The 19,591-nt window shown below is 46.3% G+C and overlaps 1 protein-coding gene, 1 non-coding gene and 1 pseudogene across 2 annotated transcripts; 2 read left to right on the forward strand and 1 right to left on the reverse strand.

Annotated features, from left to right (window-relative positions):
* The first annotated feature begins 1,913 nt into the window (after window positions 1–1,913).
* TRNAK-UUU (transfer RNA lysine (anticodon UUU)) lies at window positions 1,914–1,985 on the forward strand. The gene has a single exon. It is a non-coding gene; the product is annotated as a tRNA-Lys (tRNA).
* Window positions 1,986–5,684: 3,699 nt separating this feature from the next.
* Window positions 5,685–7,035, reverse strand: LOC123182788 (DNA damage-repair/toleration protein DRT102-like; annotated as a pseudogene).
* Window positions 7,036–8,371: 1,336 nt separating this feature from the next.
* Window positions 8,372–9,481, forward strand: LOC123160379 (putative receptor protein kinase ZmPK1). Its single transcript, XM_044578200.1, has one exon. It carries the CDS (start codon window positions 8,372–8,374, stop codon window positions 9,479–9,481), a length of 1,110 nt encoding a protein of 369 aa, XP_044434135.1.
* The last annotated feature ends 10,110 nt before the right edge of the window (window positions 9,482–19,591 follow it).

Raw genomic sequence — 19,591 nt, forward strand, 5'->3', positions numbered from 1 at the left:
TCCCCTTCGGTACGGCTCCAGTCCACCTCGTCCCACCGGAGCCGGGGGTGGTGAGCGCTCGGATGCCACATGAGGACCGAGAGGCGAGGGAGCGCCTCGAGGTGGAGGCCGCCGCCGAGGGCTACATGGATGACCTCCGGCGGCAGTACCCAAAGCTCGTGGAGGCGGAGCTGGCGATATTCGCCGTCAATGACGGCGAAGTCATCGTCATCTCCGACGACGAGGAGGGCGGCGAGAAGGAGATCGACGTCGAGGAGTGGCGGAGCATCTTCCCCGGCGACGACGACAACGGCACCGGCCCGGACCTGGCTCTCACCGAGGGTTGTCTCACGAGGAAGGACTGGCTCGACCTTCACTTTGACCGACTTTAGTTTAACTTTTTAGTGTAGTTTAGTTTTGGTTTAAAATTTATGTTTAATATATGTTCGATTGCAAAGATTATCTACGTTAAACTTATGTTTAAATGCATGCATCTTTTGGTTTAAATTTGATTAAATTTATGCAAAATATTTTTACTCCGCTAACTTTAGGGGATCGGCTAGGTCCGGTGAAATTGTAGTGAAGTATATCAGTTTTGCTAAAGCACATCTAGATGTGCCATAAGTATTGCACACCTAAGTCATATATCATTGATCTTATGTGAAGATTCGTGTGGGTATTTTCTTTTTCCTTTTTCTTTTCCTTTCTATGCTTGCTTGTGTCACTTAGATGTGCAATAACTAAGGCACATCTAGATGTGCCCTAGACAAATCCTATATATACTTCAGTAAGCTATACTAGGCCGGATACTTCATTATTTTTTAAGGATCGGTTAGAAATGCCCTAACAAGCGTACACCATACATACGCGAAACTGTAGAATCAAGCTGCATGCACGATCGAGCTAGCTAGGCTTGACTTGAGGGCGTACACCATCTTACCTCTAGCTTCCTTCCTCGATCAATTTCAAATTAAGTAGACTGTAGACTTCTTTTTTGCGGGGTTCAAATTAAGTAGACTGTAGACTTCTTTTTTGCGGGGTTCAAATTAAGTAGACTACAACATGCCAAAACTAAAAGGACCCTTTCTTTCATTTTCAAGTCGTTTGAGTGTGGTCTCTTCCAATCTTCCGCCGACTGATGCCTAACTAACACCTGGAAGAACAACACAGACAAAACATCGCGACAGAAATGTGATCGAATGTACTTACTGATTAGATTTTTTATGTCTGCATTTGACTATTTGATTTACACACTTGCCATCACCGGCAACCTAGCTTATACGACACTCACAACACATTTGACTCGCCACGAACACGCCTAGCCTGGTTGACATGAACTCCATCAAGTAGTGCTTCTCTAGAGCCTTCTCCGGAGGAACTAGATGCTCATCGGTTTCGTATTTTAGTGATGAAGGGGACGATATGTATCAACGAGCAATGTTTACATGGAGGAGAATTGGGTCTCTAAAGAATATGTAGGCACCAACTTCATTTTTGTATTAAATTATGTGTAGGCAACGAAAAAGGTATGTGTAGTACAGATATAAAATTTTCTTGCTACAAAACCTTTAGATATGCTTTGAGCACTTTTAAAACTATTTGAAAGCACTATTATTTGTGGATCAATAATATTTAGAATCAGTCAAGAAGACTTATAGAAATTATTAGCCTAATTTCTCGGTTGCATTGGGCCTTTGCGCCATTGATGCAATTACAGTTTCAAGCAACAGCAAATAGCCATGAGGCAAACAAAGGTAACGTTTTTTGGACAACCCACCCTAGCGGAGAACGCAGCTCGCATCTTCGTGTCCTCTAGGGATGAGAAATCTATTGGAGAACTATTTTTGCCCAAAGTGCCCCGAATGAACGGCTCATAGTTTTTGGCATCTGTTATAGCCTGTGTTATTCAGCTAATTTCTATTTTTGTCGCAAATGCCGACCTAGCTCAGTGGTAGAGCGCGTGGCTTTTAACCACGTGGCCGTGGGTTCGATCCCCACGGTCGGCGTTCCCTTGTTGTACAATTTTTTTTTCCGCAAAAACAAAAGAATTATATTAACACCGGCCACCGTTTGTTCAGGCTGTCTCTAGTCAATACTTTGTTATAACCCAGGAGCCAGAGGAAAACAGGAATTTTTTGAGGGCATAGTACTCTCCAGAATCTATCCCCAACCCTTGAAACCACACCCCCAAAGTTGATGACGTTATAGAAGGATTTAACTGAGTACTACCATTTGGCTCCAAGAGTCCAAATAGGTACTATGTTAGATTTATCACTTAATTGGACCGACCTCATCACCTCCAACATTTGGTGCCACAGCTCTAGACCAGATTGGTCTACATTTCTCCAAAACGACAGTTCTAGTTCCTCACCATGCCAGACTTGTGCTAAGTAGCAGTCTGGTTGATTGCATATAACAAATAATTTCCAAAATTGTACTTTAAGGGAACAATCCCCCACCAATATGTCGTGCCAGAAACTGATGTTCCTACCATTCCCAACTTTCCATCGATATATGTTTTTTGAAGCTGAAAGAGCCCATGTAACTCCTTTCCAAAAAGGTGAACCCACATTACTTCTAGACCACAGCACATTGGGATTGTTGGTATTATATATCTCTTATATTTATAATCTATAATAGTCCTCCAGCACAGAGAGCCGGTTGTTTTCCGCAAAATAGAAAGAGAGCGTCGGTTTTTGCTGAAAGAGGAGGATCCATCTACCAAACAATGTGTCATATCAGTGTTGTGAGGTGGTCTCTTCAAATCAAAAACAGAAAGGATCACTTGCCATACAAACCCAGCTAAAGTCTAAAGAACAGCAAAATAGCAAGCGATTCAGTCTCCTTGGCCAGACAACAGTGACACTAATCGCAGTTAGCGATTCAAATGTAATTTTCTTGCCTACAAACGATTTACACGAAGCAACGTGGAGCACTAGTTTGAATAACAGTACTGGTACTTCATTCCAGATGAACCAGAGAGGTGGTTAACCATGATAGAGCTAAGTTCCGACATCTCCACCGTTAAAAACCTCATCACTTCACCCGGAAAAAAAAATTCCGCATCTCTTCACAAATCATAACTGAATGAGAATATACAGCAAAGCGATCTCCATTTTTCTTTCTTTCTGATTCTATACAGCAAAGGGATCCCCATTTTCTGGTTATATATTACTCCATCCGTCTGGAATTACATGACGCTCAAACGGACGTATCCAGCCCTAAACACGAGGTAGTATTTAGTATTACCGAACAAATAGAAAGCTGCTCAGGGAACTTTCTGCTAATCTTAACTAAACCTGCGCAATCACTAAAGGTAGGACTCACTCAATCCAAATGTAAATCCTATTGGGAATTGCCTCGGTTTCCAAGGTGGGACTTCGACCATGAGTTTTTACAAACATGAAAGCTTAATATAGAAATATACATACATTATGGAAAGCATGTTTACTAAAGATTTACATTTGAAATCAGAGGAGCTGTTCTTTAACAGCCAAGTATCTTAGAGAGCGAATTGCGAATTTGTGATGGCCTATACATGGTTTTCGAGTCTAAAAGTAACAAGAAAAAACAGCCAGTCACTTGGTTGTATTAGTATTATTCTTGAACTTCAATCATTGTACTTTTCTATATATAACTCCCTATCGATGAGCCTCACAGCCCTCGATCTTCCTGTCGTTGAGAGAACGGAAGAGCCCTGCCCTATGCATGGAAAATGTATCCCATGCAAGAGTGTACTTCAGCCGAGAAGACTGCCAAAGTCATGAGACCTCTCAAAGGCCTGGGTGAGGCAATATAAAAAATCATGGATGATGTGGCTTTACAAAAGAGCAGTGCATTGTACAAGTTATGTCAAAAGCCCAGTCATTGTTGAGAACCTGCCAAATGAGGCTGAGATCTTGTTCGGCCTTCAGAAGCTGCAGGATACATCTGCATTGAGTTACAGAGAACCATCTATGTGCACAGCAGCCAAACTGCATATGCAGGAGGACCTAAGTTCTTCGCTCATAGCCAAGCGCTAGCCCAGCTGCGGGATTCTCAACAACGTCAGCATTATGCGTTGATCACAACCAAACTGCATATGCAGGACCTAAGTTCTTCTTTACAGGTATTATCCCTGTGATATTCGGTATAGCTTATACCAGCAAATATGAGTATATGACAGACCATCTTTGTGCACAGCAGCCCCATCCTGCTTCTAATCTGACAATGTTTTTTTGAGTTCGATGAATAGTAGAATAGTAGCATAGAATAGTAGAACCTACTATCCATGATAAGCCGCCTAGAAATCTTTTATACCAAAAGTACTGCAAGCATGGGAAATTGGGAATCCTAGCAAATTTGCAATTCCATACAGTTATAAGTACCTTTGATGGAGTTTATCTTTGAAGCTCAGCATTCCATGAGATGGATGGCCAGATTGGAGCCTGAAGGCAGGATAAGCAGCTTGATCCACATTGCAAAGGTCCAAAGCTCCAGTTTCACAAACTCTTATTCCAGGTTCTTTAATCTCAGTCCTGAATGCTAGCATTTCGGCACTAGCAAGGTTTGTCTTCCAGTTCTTTAACACCAGTAAGGGTTTTTCAACCAACATTCTTTCTTAGATTACTAAAAAAAATCTGAAGTTTCTGTTCTTGATTGTTCACTTTACTCGATTCGGTGGTCAAATGCAAAAACTTTCTGGTTTTATACTAAAGGTAGTCAAAGATTTTTGGTACCTCCATGGAATAACAAAACTACCCTAATTGGATACAGTTGGAGATCTAAACAGACTTGCAAACATTCGAGTTTACAATTTCATATGCTGAAAAATGGTTTAGGCATTATAGCAGCAAATTGGCCAGTTTAGCCAACATCACCTGCTATTAAAACTGTACCAACCAATCCAGTAATTTACTCATGACCTCCTCGGTGCAGGCGTACAAACACACATATGTGATTTTAGAGCTTTAGAACCTATATTAGTACATCATGTTAATATACTACTTTGGTCCATGGCGTACTAGCAATCATGTATTGAACGCAAATACATGAAAATCAGCTGAGGGATATACATGGATAATAACTAATAAGATGTTTTATTTTGAGTGCCCTGAGATTTTAGCAGGTATTTGGAAATAATAAAAAGGGAAAACTGCCACTAAATACATCACCTTCAATGAACTTTCTGCCGTATGCTTTACCTGATTTTTCATATAAGAGTATAAGACCAGTCTGTTACAAAATTTATGTGACATCAACATCACCGAGCATGCAGAACAACAGCTTCTCCTATGTTATTTGCAGAACAGAAAGCACATCATAAAGTGTTTACAAAACTGGAACCATCAAACAGAAACATGGAACAAGCAAGTGGCAACCGCTATCATAAGCTTGTTTCCAACAGAAAAACAAATACCAGAATGATAAGCTACAAAATGGGGACAATTTTAATAAAGACAGAAAATAGATAGTGCTCTGGGCCAAACAGTATTGCAAACGTTGTGGTCAGATAAACATTTTCTTTTTGCTCTCCACCCGAAAAATGTACAGCTTTTGAATGCAGACCAGAAGATTAATATGTCCATGGATAAGAGTCACAAAACAAATCTAGCCAAGCGTGTTTGCCGATAGCCTAAAACATCTTGTGTGTCACTTAACATTGACACAGAATATAATTGTTAACTTGTTATATTTGTTGAGATCATTAAACTTGAGTCTGAATAAAATATAGCAATCCTTGCATCTGCATTTTATTCAGCAAACACAGATTATAATTGTATAAACATATCAAGGTAGCATTCCAACCAGTATCACCATTTTATTCGACAAAGCATGGCACAGCATCCAGCAAACATACATATTTGAAAAGATGTCACCAGAACCAGCACCAGCAACAAACATTGTACACTGAACTCTGCATCGATGGAGAAAAAAAGGTGGAAGCACAAGATAGAACCTTCACAAACCTCCTCACTTCTCACTGTCAACCACACCGAGCTCTGCATCGATGGCATTGCGTGCGGTCTCGAGGTCTTCATCGAGGAATATGTCCCAGTGCCCATCCCAGCGGATGAAGAACTCCGTGTCCTCCAAGTACTTGACGCGGTGCACGTCCCCAGCAGGCGTGAACAGGAAGTCCCCATCGACCAGGCCATAGCTCTCCTTCTTGGTCAAGTTCCACACCTTCTTCTTGCCCTTGATCACCACCAGGTCGTGGCCGAAGGTGTGGTGGTGGGCCGGCTCCACGCTTCCAGCTTTGAACCGGACGTAGGCCGAAGTGGGGCTCTCGCGCACAATCCGCATCTCGCCGCCGGGCATGATGTCCACCGGCTCTCGAACTCCATCCCCTTCCTCAGGCAACAGATGGCGCAGGCGGAGTCAGGCGCAGGAGGGGCTGCCGGTCCCTCGGGGATGGAGGCCATCTCACCGGGGGCAGCATCGAGGAACTTCTGAATGTCCTCCGGCCAAGGGGCGTCGCCGGACGCGGGGCAGGGGGCGCGGAAGGGGGTGGCGAGCCAGGCGTCGGCGATGGCGAACGCGGCCTCGGGCGGGGTGGCCATGCCGGAGAGGGCGAGGACGTTGCAGGCGTTGATGGAGCGGGTGGACGGCGTCGGCGGCGGAGCTGCAGTGGGTGGCGTACACGCCGGGGTACTTGTTGGCGAAGATGGTGACGCCGGCGCCGGTGCCGCAGACGACGACGCCGCGGGATTCGAGCGCGGGGTCGGGGGCCGAGGAGGAGACGCCGCGGGCGACGGCCGCGGCGGCGGCGTAGTACTTGTCGACGCCGAGGTCGACGACGTCGGCGACGGAGGGGTGGGCGCGGAGGTGCGCGACGACGGCGTCCTTGAGCGGCTCGCCGAAGCCGTCGGCGGCCGCGAAGATCTTGAAGTGGCGGCTGCCGGCGGAGGCAGAGGCGGCCATCGGCGATAGCGGTTGACTTGCGATGTTCGTTCTGAGATTTGGGAGCTCGAGATTTGGATGCGGAGCAGAAGACTACAGTGGCGAGCGGAGACAGCGAGCAAAGGCAGCCGGGCCGAACTAAGCAAGACGACGACCGCAAGTGGACCTTTTTCTTTCTTGATGAGATGGACACGAATGAGAAATGAGAACTCGATCGGCCCATCAGTCTCTGTGTATCAGACTGTTTGGTAGAGATAAGAACATAAAGTTTTTTAAGACAATTTTGCTCATAAAGGTAGGGATGCAAATTTGGAACCATGCCAGGTTTCATGTTTCTCATAACTCATTTGCATTTTCTAGAACTATTAAAGAAGCAATAAGCGCCATGTTCGGATTTTGACGCCTGATTGTTTGGAATGTCTCCTTTTCTTGTCTTGGATAAGACCTTAGGATAGACTAAAGAACGGAAATAAGTTTTTAAACTCATTTTGCCAACTTTTTCACGCACATATTGTTCAAATTTGAATTATATTCATTAATCTTTTAGTGACTTAAAAATAGCAAACAAGCCACAAAGATGCCAAATTTGGCGTGACAACGAGTAGATTCGCGCTGCAACATGCAGTGGCAGAGACAGGGAGACCACTAGGGCCCTGGCCCCCCCTAACATCACTGATTTACTCCTAATATAGAGATGAACAGTGCGGAATTTAGAAAAGAATACATGCATTAGTGTAGTTTGGCCCCTGTAATCAAAAGTTTGTGTCAATTGCCCCACCCCCCCCCACCCTATCTTTAATTTCTGACACCGCCACTGGCAACATGGGCAGTCCCCGGGCGGCTTGGGTAGGCGTCCCACCCATCCGCAAGAACAACTATGTTCTACGGTGGATTACTGGCTGGGGTGACTTCAAAAGATCTATCTTCAAGATGATGTTTGAAACATCGCTTCATGTCCAAATGAAAACTTGTTCTAGCCTTTGTGGGTCGGGTTGAACAGCGGAAGAACTTGCGTCCTTACCTTGTTAAAGATGTTGTCTCGTTGTTTGATGCACTGGTCTTAAGTGATTGGTTTCAGCAATCAAGATGAAAATCCTTGTCCTACCACTCATTGGACAACGACGACCCAAGGACGTGTGTACCCCTTCTTGAAGGAGCTGCTGCGGAAGAAATCAACTTAATGTGTTATTCATTATTTTTTCTTGTATTGGTATTGCCGGTGTTAGTCTCAGTCAATGTTATATTCGTGAGATCTTATATTAAGATTTTTGTTTCTTTCTTATTATACATGTTATGTCACTTGACTGATAGGTCTTAGTCCACGGCGACATAATCACAGCTAACTGAATATTTGTAACCACAGCTAACTTTAATCTTTCCTTTTCACATCGTATGGACAGGACGACCGTATCCAGCATCTCACTACTTTTTTCTTCAGCCTCTAAAAGAACACCACTGGCCTGACGACGTAACTAGCACGTGCTCACAGCACTCCTCTACACAATTCGTGATGGCTAGATTCTTCAGTCCAGCTCTCGTTCCACTCATCTCTCTCGTTCTGCTTCTGCGCTCCGGTGCATCATCGGCACAGCACACGCTGAGCGCCGGGTCATCCCTGTCGGTGGAAGACCACGAGCGGCCCTTCCTGGTGTCACCGGACGGCACCTTCTCCTGCGGCTTCCTCCCAGCCGGGGAGAACGCCTTCTACTTCTCCGTCTGGTTCACCGCGGCCAAGAACAGGACCGCCGTCTGGACGGCAAACCCTGGCGCCCCTGTGAACGGCCGGGCATCCAGCATATCGTTCCGGCACGACGGCGTGCTGGCCCTCGCTGACGCCAACGGGACGACCGTGTGGGACAGCAAGACCGGCGGCAACAAGCGCCTCGCCGTCTCCCTTCTCGACGCCGGCAACCTTCTCATCACGGACCCGGAAGATTCCACCGGCGTTGCCGCGTGGCAGAGCTTCGACTGGCCGGCGGACACCTTGCTCCCGTCGCAGACGCTCTCCAAGGACAAGAAGCTCGTCGCCGGCTACTACACCCTCTACTACGACAACGACAACGTGCTGCGCCTCCTCTACGACGGCCCGGAGATCGCCAGCATCTACTGGCCGGACCCGGACCTGGGCGTGTTCGGGAGCGGCCGGACCAACTATAACAGCTCAAGAGTCGGCGTCCTCGACGACGCCGGGGTGTTCCTCTCCAGCGACAACCTGCGAGCCGAGGCCACCGACCTGGGCGTCGCCGGCGCCAAGAGAAGGCTGACCGTCGAGCAGGACGGGAACCTGAGGATGTACAGCCTGGACGCGGACGGAGGATGGACGGTCACGTGGGCGGCGCTGAAGCAGCCGTGCTCCGTCCACGGGCTGTGCGGCAAGAACGCCATCTGCGAGTACCAGCCGTCCCTCCGATGCTCCTGCACGCCGGGGTACGAGAGGGTGGACCGTCGGGACTGGACAAAGGGCTGCAAGACGACCTTCACCGCCAACTGCAGCGAAGCTGCGACGCCGGAGCGGTTCAAGTTCGTCAAGGTGGCATACACCGACTTCTACGGCTACGACCTCTGGTTCAACCAGTCCGTCACGTTCCAATACTGCCGTAGCATCAGACTACTATGTTAGTTGGGAGAACCTGAGGCTTCTCAGAGCTCAGCCACTGTCGGCCGTCGGATCGAGTCGCTTGATGCGTTTTCGGGCGTCGGATCAAGCGGTGGGAGGAGCTGGGCCGTTGGATCGACATGAAGCTACTGCTACAATGAATAGTCTGCTCTCCACCGAAAAGATCTCATGCCACCGCCGTAATTCCCATACCCCGCCGAGGGCATCTGCGGGAATTCGCGTGCGTGGCTGTGCGTGGCGTCGTGTGGGTGGTTGCACTTGGCATAGGAGCGAGGAGGGTCCCAGATTGGGTGAGAACCCTAGCCCATTCTCCCCTTCTCCACCGCAGCCGTCGCCGCCATAGTCCCGTCCTCCTCTCCTCCCCGTACATCTCCCAGCGCCGAGTTCGCTGCCTTAGCTGCTCTCCCCACTACCAGCATGCCGTCGACGGCCAACCGGGCCGCCGCACGCAGGAAGGAAGAGCAGCAGCAGCCGGGACGAGGGCGGGGATGGAGAACGCAGCGTCCATCTAGCGGAGCCTCCGTCCATCCCTCACCCCTGATGCCGCCGTCCTTCCTCCTCCCCATCGGGGCCAGGCAGAGGAGGAGGAGCGCCGGCCACGAGCACGACTGGGAGGCGGCCGGCATCACTGTGCGTCGCCCGGCCAAGGTCTTCTCCCGCTGCTCTGGGTCGCGCGCCGCCTCAGCCGCCGACAGGAGGGGGCCGCGGCAGCCGCCACGCATCCCGGCGACCAGGGCCCCCCCCGGCGTGGTTCCCTCAACAGAGGGATGCTTCCTCCGTCCACTGCTTGCTCCATGCCGACACCATCAGTAGCGGCGGCGGTCGGGCTGATGCGGACTCCGCGCCACCACCGACGGCTTCGCCACGGACCGCATCGTCTCCGGCCATGGCGAAAAGGCGCCCAGCGTCGTCTACAGCGGCACCCTCTTCAGCCCTGACCTAGGTGCATGAGCTCACCGCCGTCCGCCTCGAGGTCATGTTTCCCTCTCCCTCGAGTTCAACGCGTGTGTGACCGTGTGACGGATTGCATTAGCCGTGTTGCAGTCACCGGGATGCTCATCGCGCTCGTTGGATTCGGGCTCTACAAGCTTCGATTCCCAAGTGTAAGACTTTTTATGTTGTGCATACACAAATCTGCACTTCTGAATTCAATCTGGCTGTAGTTGACAGCAGTGGGCATAACAATAGCATAACAGTATGGATATGCTATGTAGGTCATGAAATGTATCAAAATCGGTCTTCCAGAGATCATACTGATGGTAGCTCTTTCCCAGGTACATGCATCATCAGTCCTACGTAGCTGCTGTGTGACCTTTACTTACAATTTCTGAAGCTTATGATTATTTTTTCTGCAGTACATACCTCGTCCGGTGCCTTTGCTGGGCACTGCCTTTGAGGGGTTCGCCGTCATAATGTCCGTTGCTGTCTTGTGGCTTTACGCGTTCTTCCTGACGGTTGGCAGGGCGTATAAGAATGCTGCTCCACCTGACCATCCCAATACTGCAGGAGGTTAGGACAAATTGTATGATTCTCAGATCTACCTGACTATCCCAATTTATTTGCAGTGCTTGATTTTTATGAAAACTTTTTTTTGCAGTGTGTATGTGTTGCGAGCAGTGATCGGTACAGCCAATGCATCACTACTGGAGTACTGGCCCTTTTTGTTGGGGAACGTAGTAATTTCAAAAAAATTCCTACGCACACGCAAGATCATGGTGATGCATAGCAACGAGAGGGGAGAGTGTTGTCCACGTACCCTCGTAGACCGACAGCGGAAGCGTTATCACAACGCGGTTGATGTAGTCGTACGTCTTCACGATCCGACCGATCAAGTACCGAACGTACGGCACCTCCGAGTTCTACACACGTTCAGCTCGATGACGTCCCTCGAACTCCGATCCAGCCGAGTGTTGAGGGAGAGTTTCGTCAGCACGACGGCATGGTGACGATGATGATGTTTCACCGACGCAGGGCTTCGCCTAAGCTCCGTAACGGTATTATCGAGGTGTAATATGGTGGAGGGGGGCACCACACACGGCTAAGAGATCTCAAGGATCAATTGTTGTGTCTCTGGGGTGCCCCCCTGCCCCCGTATATAAAGGAGCAAGGGGGAGGCAGCCGGCCAAGGGGAGAGGCGCGCCATAGGGGGGAGTCCTACTCCCACCGGGAGTAGGACGCCTCCTTTCCTTGTGGGAGTAGGAGAAGGGAAGGGGGAAGGAGAAAGAAGGAAGGGTGCGCCCCCTTCCCTAGTCCAATTCGGACCAGACCATGGGGAGGGGTGCGGCCACCTTTTGAGGCCTTTCTCTCCTTTCCTGTATGGCCCATTAAGGCCCAATACGAATTCCCGTAACTCTCCGGTACTCCAAAAATACCCGAATCACTCGGAACCTTTCCGAAGTCCGAATATAGTCGTCCAATATATCGATCTTTACGTCTCGACCATTTCGAGACTCCTCGTCATATCCCCGATCTCATCCGGGACTCCGAACTCCTTGGGTACATCAAAACTCAATAAAACTGTCATCGTAACGTTAAGCGTGCGGACCCTACGGGTTCGAGAACTATGTAGACATGACCGAGACACGTCTCCGGTCAATAACCAATAGCGGGACCTGGATGCCCATATTGGCTCCCACATATTCTACGAAGATCTTTATCGGTCAGACCGCATAACAACATACGTTGTTCCCTTTGTCACCGGTATGTTACTTGCCCGAGATTTGATCGTCGGTATCTCGATACCTAGTTCAATCTCGTTACCGGCAAGTCTCTTTACTCGTTCCGTAACACATCATCCCGCAACTAACTCATTAGTCACAATGCTTGCAAGGCTTATAGTGATGTGCATTACCGAGTGGGCCCAGAGATACCTCTCCGACAATTGGAGTGACAAATCCTAATCTCGAAATACGCCAACCCAACAAGTACCTTTGGAGACACCTGTAGAGCACCTTTATAATCACCCATTTACGTTGTGACGTTTGGTAGCACACAAAGTGTTCCTCCGGTAAACGGGAGTTGCATAATCTCATAGTCATAGGAACATGTATAAGTCATGAAGAAAGCAATAGCAACATAATAAACGATCGAGTGCTAAGCTAACGGAATGGGTCAAGTCAATCACGTCATTCTCCTAATGAGGTGATCTCGTTAATCAAATGACAACTTATGTCTATGGCTAGGAAACATAACCATCTTTGATTAACGAGCTAGTCAAGTAGAGGCATACTAGTGACATGAATAATAAACATTTATCATGATACAAGGAAATAAATAATACTTTATTATTGCCTCTAGGGCATATTTCCTTCAGTCTCCCACTTGCACTAGAGTCAATAATCTAGATTACACAGTAATGATTCTTACACCCATGGAGCCTTGGTGCTGATCATGTTTTGCTCGTGGAAGAGGCTTAGTCAACGAGTCTGCAACATTCAGATCTGTATGTATCTTGCAAATTTCTATGTCTCCCACCTGGACTAAATCCCGGATGGAATTGAAGCGTCTTTTGATGTGCTTGGTTCTCTTGTGAAATCTGGATTCCTTTGCCAAGGCAATTGCACCAGTATTGTCACAAAAGATTTTCATAGGACCCGATGCACTAGGTATGACACCTAGATCGGATATGAACTCCTTCATCCAGACTCCTTCATTTGCTGCTTCCGAAGCAGCTATGTACTCCGCTTCACATGTAGATCCTGCCACGACGCTTTGTTTAGAACTGCACCAACTGACAGCTCCACCGTTCAATGTAAATACGTATCCGGTTTGCGATTTAGAATCGTCCGGATCAGTGTCAAAGCTTGCATCAACGTAACCATTTACGATGAGCTCTTTGTCACCTCCATATACGAGAAACATATCCTTAGTCCTTTTCAGGTATTTCAGGATGTTCTTGACCGCTGTCCAGTGATCCACTCCTGGATTACTTTGGTACCTTCCTGCTAGACTTATAGCAAGGCATACATCAGGTCTGGTACACAGCATTGCATACATGATAGAGCCTATGGCTGAAGCATAGGGGACATCTTTCATCTTCTCTCTATCTTCTGAAGTGGTCGGGCATTGAGTCTTACTCAACTTCACACCTTGCAACACAGGCAAGAATCCTTTCTTTGCTTGATCCATTTTGAACAACTTCAAAACTTTGTCAAGGTATGTGCTTTGTGAAAGTCCAATTAAGCGTCTTGATCTATCTCTATAGATCTTGATGCCCAATATATACGCAGCTTCACCGAGGTCTTTCATTGAAAAACTCTTATTCAAGTATCCCTTTATGCTATTCAGAAATTCTATATCATTTCCGATCAGTAATATGTCATCCACATATAATATCAGAAATGCTACAGAGCTCCCACTCACTTTCTTGTAAATACAGGCTTCTCCAAAAGTCTGTATAAAATCAAATGCTTTGATCACACTATCAAAGCGTTTATTCCAACTCCGAGAGGCTTGCACCAGTCCATAAATGGATCGCTGGAGCTTGCACACTTTGTTAGCTCCCTTTGGATCGACAAAACCTTCTGGTTGCATCATATACAACTCTTCTTCCAGAAATCCATTCAGGAATGCAGTTTTGACATCCATTTGCCAATTTCATAATCATAAAATGCGGCAATTGCTAACATGATTCGGACAGACTTAAGCATCGCTACGGGTGAGAAGGTCTCATCGTAGTCAATCCCTTGAACTTGTCGAAAACCTTTCGCAACAAGTCGAGCTTTATAGACAGTAACATTACCATCAGCGTCAGTCTTCTTCTTGAAGATCCATTTATTTTCAATGGCTTGCCGATCATTGGGCAAGTCAACCAAAGTCCATACTTTGTTCTTATACATGGATCCCATCTCAGATTTCATGGCCTCAAGCCATTTTGCGGAATCTGGGCTCACCATCGCTTCTTCATAGTTCGTAGGTTCGTCATGGTCTAGTAACATAACTTCCAGAACAGGATTACCGTACCACTCTGGTGCGGATCTTACTCTGGTTGATCTACGAGGTTCAGTAATAACTTGATCTGAAGTTTCATGATCATCATCATTAACTTCCTCACTAATTGGTGTAGGTGTCTCAGAAACTGGTTTCTGGGATGAACTACTTTCCAATAAGGGAGCAGGTATAGTTACCTCATCAAGTTCTACTTTCCTTCCACTCACTTCTTTCGAGAGAAACTCCTTCTCTAGAAAATTTCCGAATTTAGCAACAAAAGTTTTGCCTTCGGATCTGTGATAGAAGGTATACCCAACAATCTCCTTTGGGTATCCTATGAAGACACATTTCTCCGATTTGGGTTCGAGCTTATCAGGTTGAAGTTTCTTCACATAAGCATCGCAGCCCCAAACTTTAAGAAACGACAACTTTGGTTTCTTGCCAAACCACAGTTCATAAGGCGTCGTCTCAACGGATTTTGATGGTGCCCTATTTAACGTGAATGGAGCCGTCTCTAAAGCATAACCCCAAAACGATAGCGGTAAATCAGTAAGAGACATCATAGATCGCACCATATCTAGTAAAGTGCGATTACGACGTTCGGACACACCATTACGCTGTGGTGTTCCGGGTGGCGTGAGTTGCGAAACTATTCCGCATTGTTTCAAATGTAGACCAAACTCGTAACTCAAATATTCTCCTCCACGATCTGATCGTAGAAACTTTATTTTCTTGTTACGATGATTTTCAACTTCACTCTGAAATTCTTTGAACTTTTCAAATGTTTCAGACTTATGTTTCATTAAGTAGATATACCCATATCTGCTTAAATCATCTGTGAAGGTGAGAAAATAACGATATCCGCCACGAGCCTCAACATTCATCGGACCACATACATCTGTATGTATGATTTCCAACAAATCTGTTGCTCTCTCCATAGTTCCGGAGAACGGTGTTTTAGTCATCTTGCCCATGAGGCACGGTTCGCAAGTACCAAGTGATTCATAATCAAGTGGTTCCAAAAGTCCATCAGTATGGAGTTTCTTCATGCGCTTTACACCGATATGACCTAAACGGCAGTGCCACAAATAAGTTGCACTATCATTATCAACTCTGCATCTTTTGGTTTCAATATTATGAATATGTGTGTCACTACTATCGAGATTCAACAAAAATAGACCACTCTTCAAGGGTGCATGACCATAAAAGATATTACTCGTATAAATAGAACAACCATTATTCTCTGATTTAAATGAATAACCGTCTCGCATCAAACAAGATCCAGATATAATGTTCATGCTCAACGCTGGCACCAAATAACAATTATTTAGGTCTAAAACTAATCCCGAAGGTAGATGTAGAGGTAGCGTGCCGACCGCGATCACATCGACTTTGGAACCATTTCCCACGCGCATCGTCACCTCGTCCTTAGCCAATCTTCGCTTAATCCGTAGCCCCTGTTTCGAGTTGCAAATATTAGCAACAGAACCAGTATCAAATACCAAGGTGCTACTGCGAGCATTAGTAAGGTACACATCAATAACATGTATATCACATATACCTTTGTTCACCTTGCCATCCTTCTTATCCGCCAAATACTTTGGGCAGTTCCGCTTCCAGTGACCAGTTTGCTTGCAGTAGAAGCACTCAGTTTCAGGCTTAGGTCCAGACTTGGGTTTCTTCTCCTGAACAGCAACTTGTTTGCTGTTCTTCTTGAAGTTCCCTTTCTTCTTCCCTTTACCCTTTTTCTTTAAACTGGTGGTCTTATTGACCATCAACACTTGATGCTCCTTTTTGATTTCTACCTCCACAGCCTTTAGCATTGCGAAGAGCTCGGGAATTGTCTTACTCATCCCTTGCATATTATAGTTCATCACAAAGCTCTTGTAGCTTGGTGGCAGTGATTGAAGAATTCTGTCAATAACGCTATCAACCGGAAGATTAACTCCGAGTTGAATTAAGTGATTGTTATACCCAGACATTTTGAGTATATGCTCACTGACAGAACTATTCTCTTCCATCTTGCAGCTGAAGAACTTATTGGAGACTTCATATCTCTCAATTCGGGCATTTGCTTGAAATATTAACTTCAACTCCTGGAACATCTCATATGCTCCATGACGTTCAAAACGTCGTTGAAGACCCGGTTCTAAGCCGTAAAGCATGGCACACTGAACTATCGAGTAGTCATCAGCTTTGCTCTGCCAGACGTTCATAACATCTGGTGTTGCTCCTGCAGCAGGCCTGGCACCCAGCGGTGCTTCCAGGACGTAATTCTTCTGTGCAGCAATGAGGATAATCCTCAAGTTACGGACCCAGTCCGTGTAATTGCTACCATCATCTTTCAACTTTGCTTTCTCAAGAAACGCATTAAAATTCAACGGAACAACAGCACGGGCCATCTATCTACAATTAACATAGACAAGCAAAATACTATCAGGTACTAAGTGTTGGGGAACGTAGTAATTTCAAAAAAATTCCTACGCACACGCAAGATCATGGTGATGCATAGCAACGAGAGGGGAGAGTGTTGTCCACGTACCCTCGTAGACCGAAAGCGGAAGCGTTAACACAACGCGGTTGATGTAGTCGTACGTCTTCACGATCCGACCGATCAAGTACCGAACGTACGGCACCTCCGAGTTCAGCACACGTTCAGCTCGATGACGTCCCTCGAACTCCGATCCAGCTGAGTGTTGAGGGAGAGTTTCGTCAGCACGACGTCGTGGTGACGATGATGATGTTCCACCGACGCAGGGCTTCGCCTAAGCTCCGCAACGGCATTATCGAGGTGTAATATGGTGGAGGGGGGCACCGCACACGGCTAAGAGATCTCAAGGATCAATTGTTGTGTCTCTGGGGTGCCCCCCTGCCCCCGTATATAAAGGAGCAAGGGGGAGGCAGCCGGCCAAGGGGAGAGGCGCGCCAAAGGGGGGAGTCCTACTCCCACCGGGAGTAGGACTCCTCCTTTCCTTGTGGGAGTAGGAGAAGGGAAGGGGGAAGGAGAAAGAAGGAAGGGTGCGCCCCCCTTCCCTAGTCCAATTCGGACCAGACCATGGGGAGGGGTGCGGCCACCTTTTGAGGCCTTTCTCTCCTTTCTCGTATGGCCCATTAAGGCCCAATACGAATTCCCGTAACTCTCCGGTACTCCGAAAAATACCCGAATCACTCGGAACCTTTTCGAAGTCCGAATATAGTCGTCCAATATATCGATCTTTACGTCTCGACCATTTCGAGACTCCTCGTCATATCCCCGATCTCATCCGGGACTCCGAACTCCTTCGGTACATCAAAACTCAATAAAACTGTCATCGTAACGTTAAGCGTGCGGACCCTACGGGTTCGAGAACTATATAGACATGACCGAGACACGTCTCCGGTCAATAACCAATAGCAGGACCTGGATGCCCATATTGGCTCCCACATATTCTACGAAGATCTTTATCGGTCAGACCGCATAAACAACATACGTTGTTCCCTTTGTCATCGGTATGTTACTTGCCCGAGATTCGATCGTCGGTATCTCGATACCTAGTTCAATCTCGTTACTGGCAAGTCTCTTTACTCGTTCCGTAATACATCATCCCGCAACTAACTCATTAGTCACAATGCTTGCAAGGCTTATAATGATGTGCATTACCGAGTGGGCCCAGAGATACCTCTCCGACAATCGGACTGACAAATCCTAATCTCGAAATACGCCAACCCAACAAGTACCTTTGGAGACACTTGTAGAGCACCTTTATAATCACCCATTTACGTTGTGACATTTGGTAGCACACAAAGTGTTCCTCCGGTAAACGGGAGTTGCATAATCTCATAGTCATAGGAACATGTATAAGTCATGAAGAAAGCAATAGCAACATACTAAACGATCGGGTGCTAAGCTAACGGAATGGGTCAAGTCAATCACGTCATTCTCCTAATGAGGTGATCCCGTTAATCAAATAACAACTCATGTCTATGGCGAGGAAACATAACCATCTTTGATTAACAAGCTAGTCAAGTAGAGGCATACTAGTGACACTCTGTTTGTCTATGTATTCACACATGTATTATGTTTCCGGTTAATACAATTCTAGCATGAATAATAAACATTTATCATGATATAAGGAAATATATAATACTTTATTATTGCCTCTAGGGCATATTTCCTTCAGTCTCCCACTTGCACTAGAGTCAATAATCTAGTTCACATCGCCATGTGATTTAACATCAATAATTCACATCACCATGTGATTAACACCCATAGTTCACATCTCTATGTGACCAACACTCAAAGGGTTTACTAGAGTCAATAATCTAGTTCACATCGCTATGTGATTAACACCCAAAGAGTACTAAGGTGTGATCATGTTTTGATTGTGGGATAATTTTAGTCACCAGGTCTGTCACATTCAGATCCGTAAGTATTTTGCAAATTTCTATGTCTACAATGCTCTGCACGGAGCTACTCTAGCTAATTGCTCCCACTTTCAATATGTATCTAGACCGAGACTTAGAGTCATCTAGATTTAGTGTCAAAACTTGCATCGACGTAACCCTTTACGACGAACCTTTTGTCACTTCCATAATCGAGAAACATATCCTTATTCCACTAAGGATAATTTTGACCGCTGTCCAGTGATCTACTCCTAGATCACTATTGTACTCCCTTGCCAAAATCAGTGTAGGGTATACAATAGATCTGGTACACAGCATGGCATACTTTATAGAACCTATGGCCAAGGCATAGGGAATGACTTTCATTCTCTTTCTATCTTCTGCCGTGGTCTGGCTTTGAGTCTTACTCAATTTCACACCTTGTAACACAGGCAAGAACTCTTTCTTTGACTGTTCTATTTTGAACTACTTCAAAATCTTGTTAAGGTATGTACTCATTGAAAAAACTTATCAAGCGTCTTGATCTATCTCTATAGATCTTGATGCTCAATATGTAAGCAGCTTCACCGAGGTCTTTCTTTGAAAAAATCCTTTCAAACACTCCTTTATGCTTTGCAGAATAATTCTACATTATTTCCGATCAACAATATGTCATTCACATATACTTATCAGAAATGCTGTAGTGCTCCCACTCACTTTCTTGTAAATACAGGCTTCACCGCAAGTCTGTATAAAACTATATCCTTTGATCAACTTATCAAAGCGTATATTCCAACTCCGAGATGCTTGCACCAGTCCATA

The sequence above is a fragment of the Triticum aestivum genome, chromosome 1D (genome assembly GCF_018294505.1).
Source record: "Triticum aestivum cultivar Chinese Spring chromosome 1D, IWGSC CS RefSeq v2.1, whole genome shotgun sequence".
Classification (NCBI taxonomy): Eukaryota; Viridiplantae; Streptophyta; class Magnoliopsida; order Poales; family Poaceae; genus Triticum; species Triticum aestivum.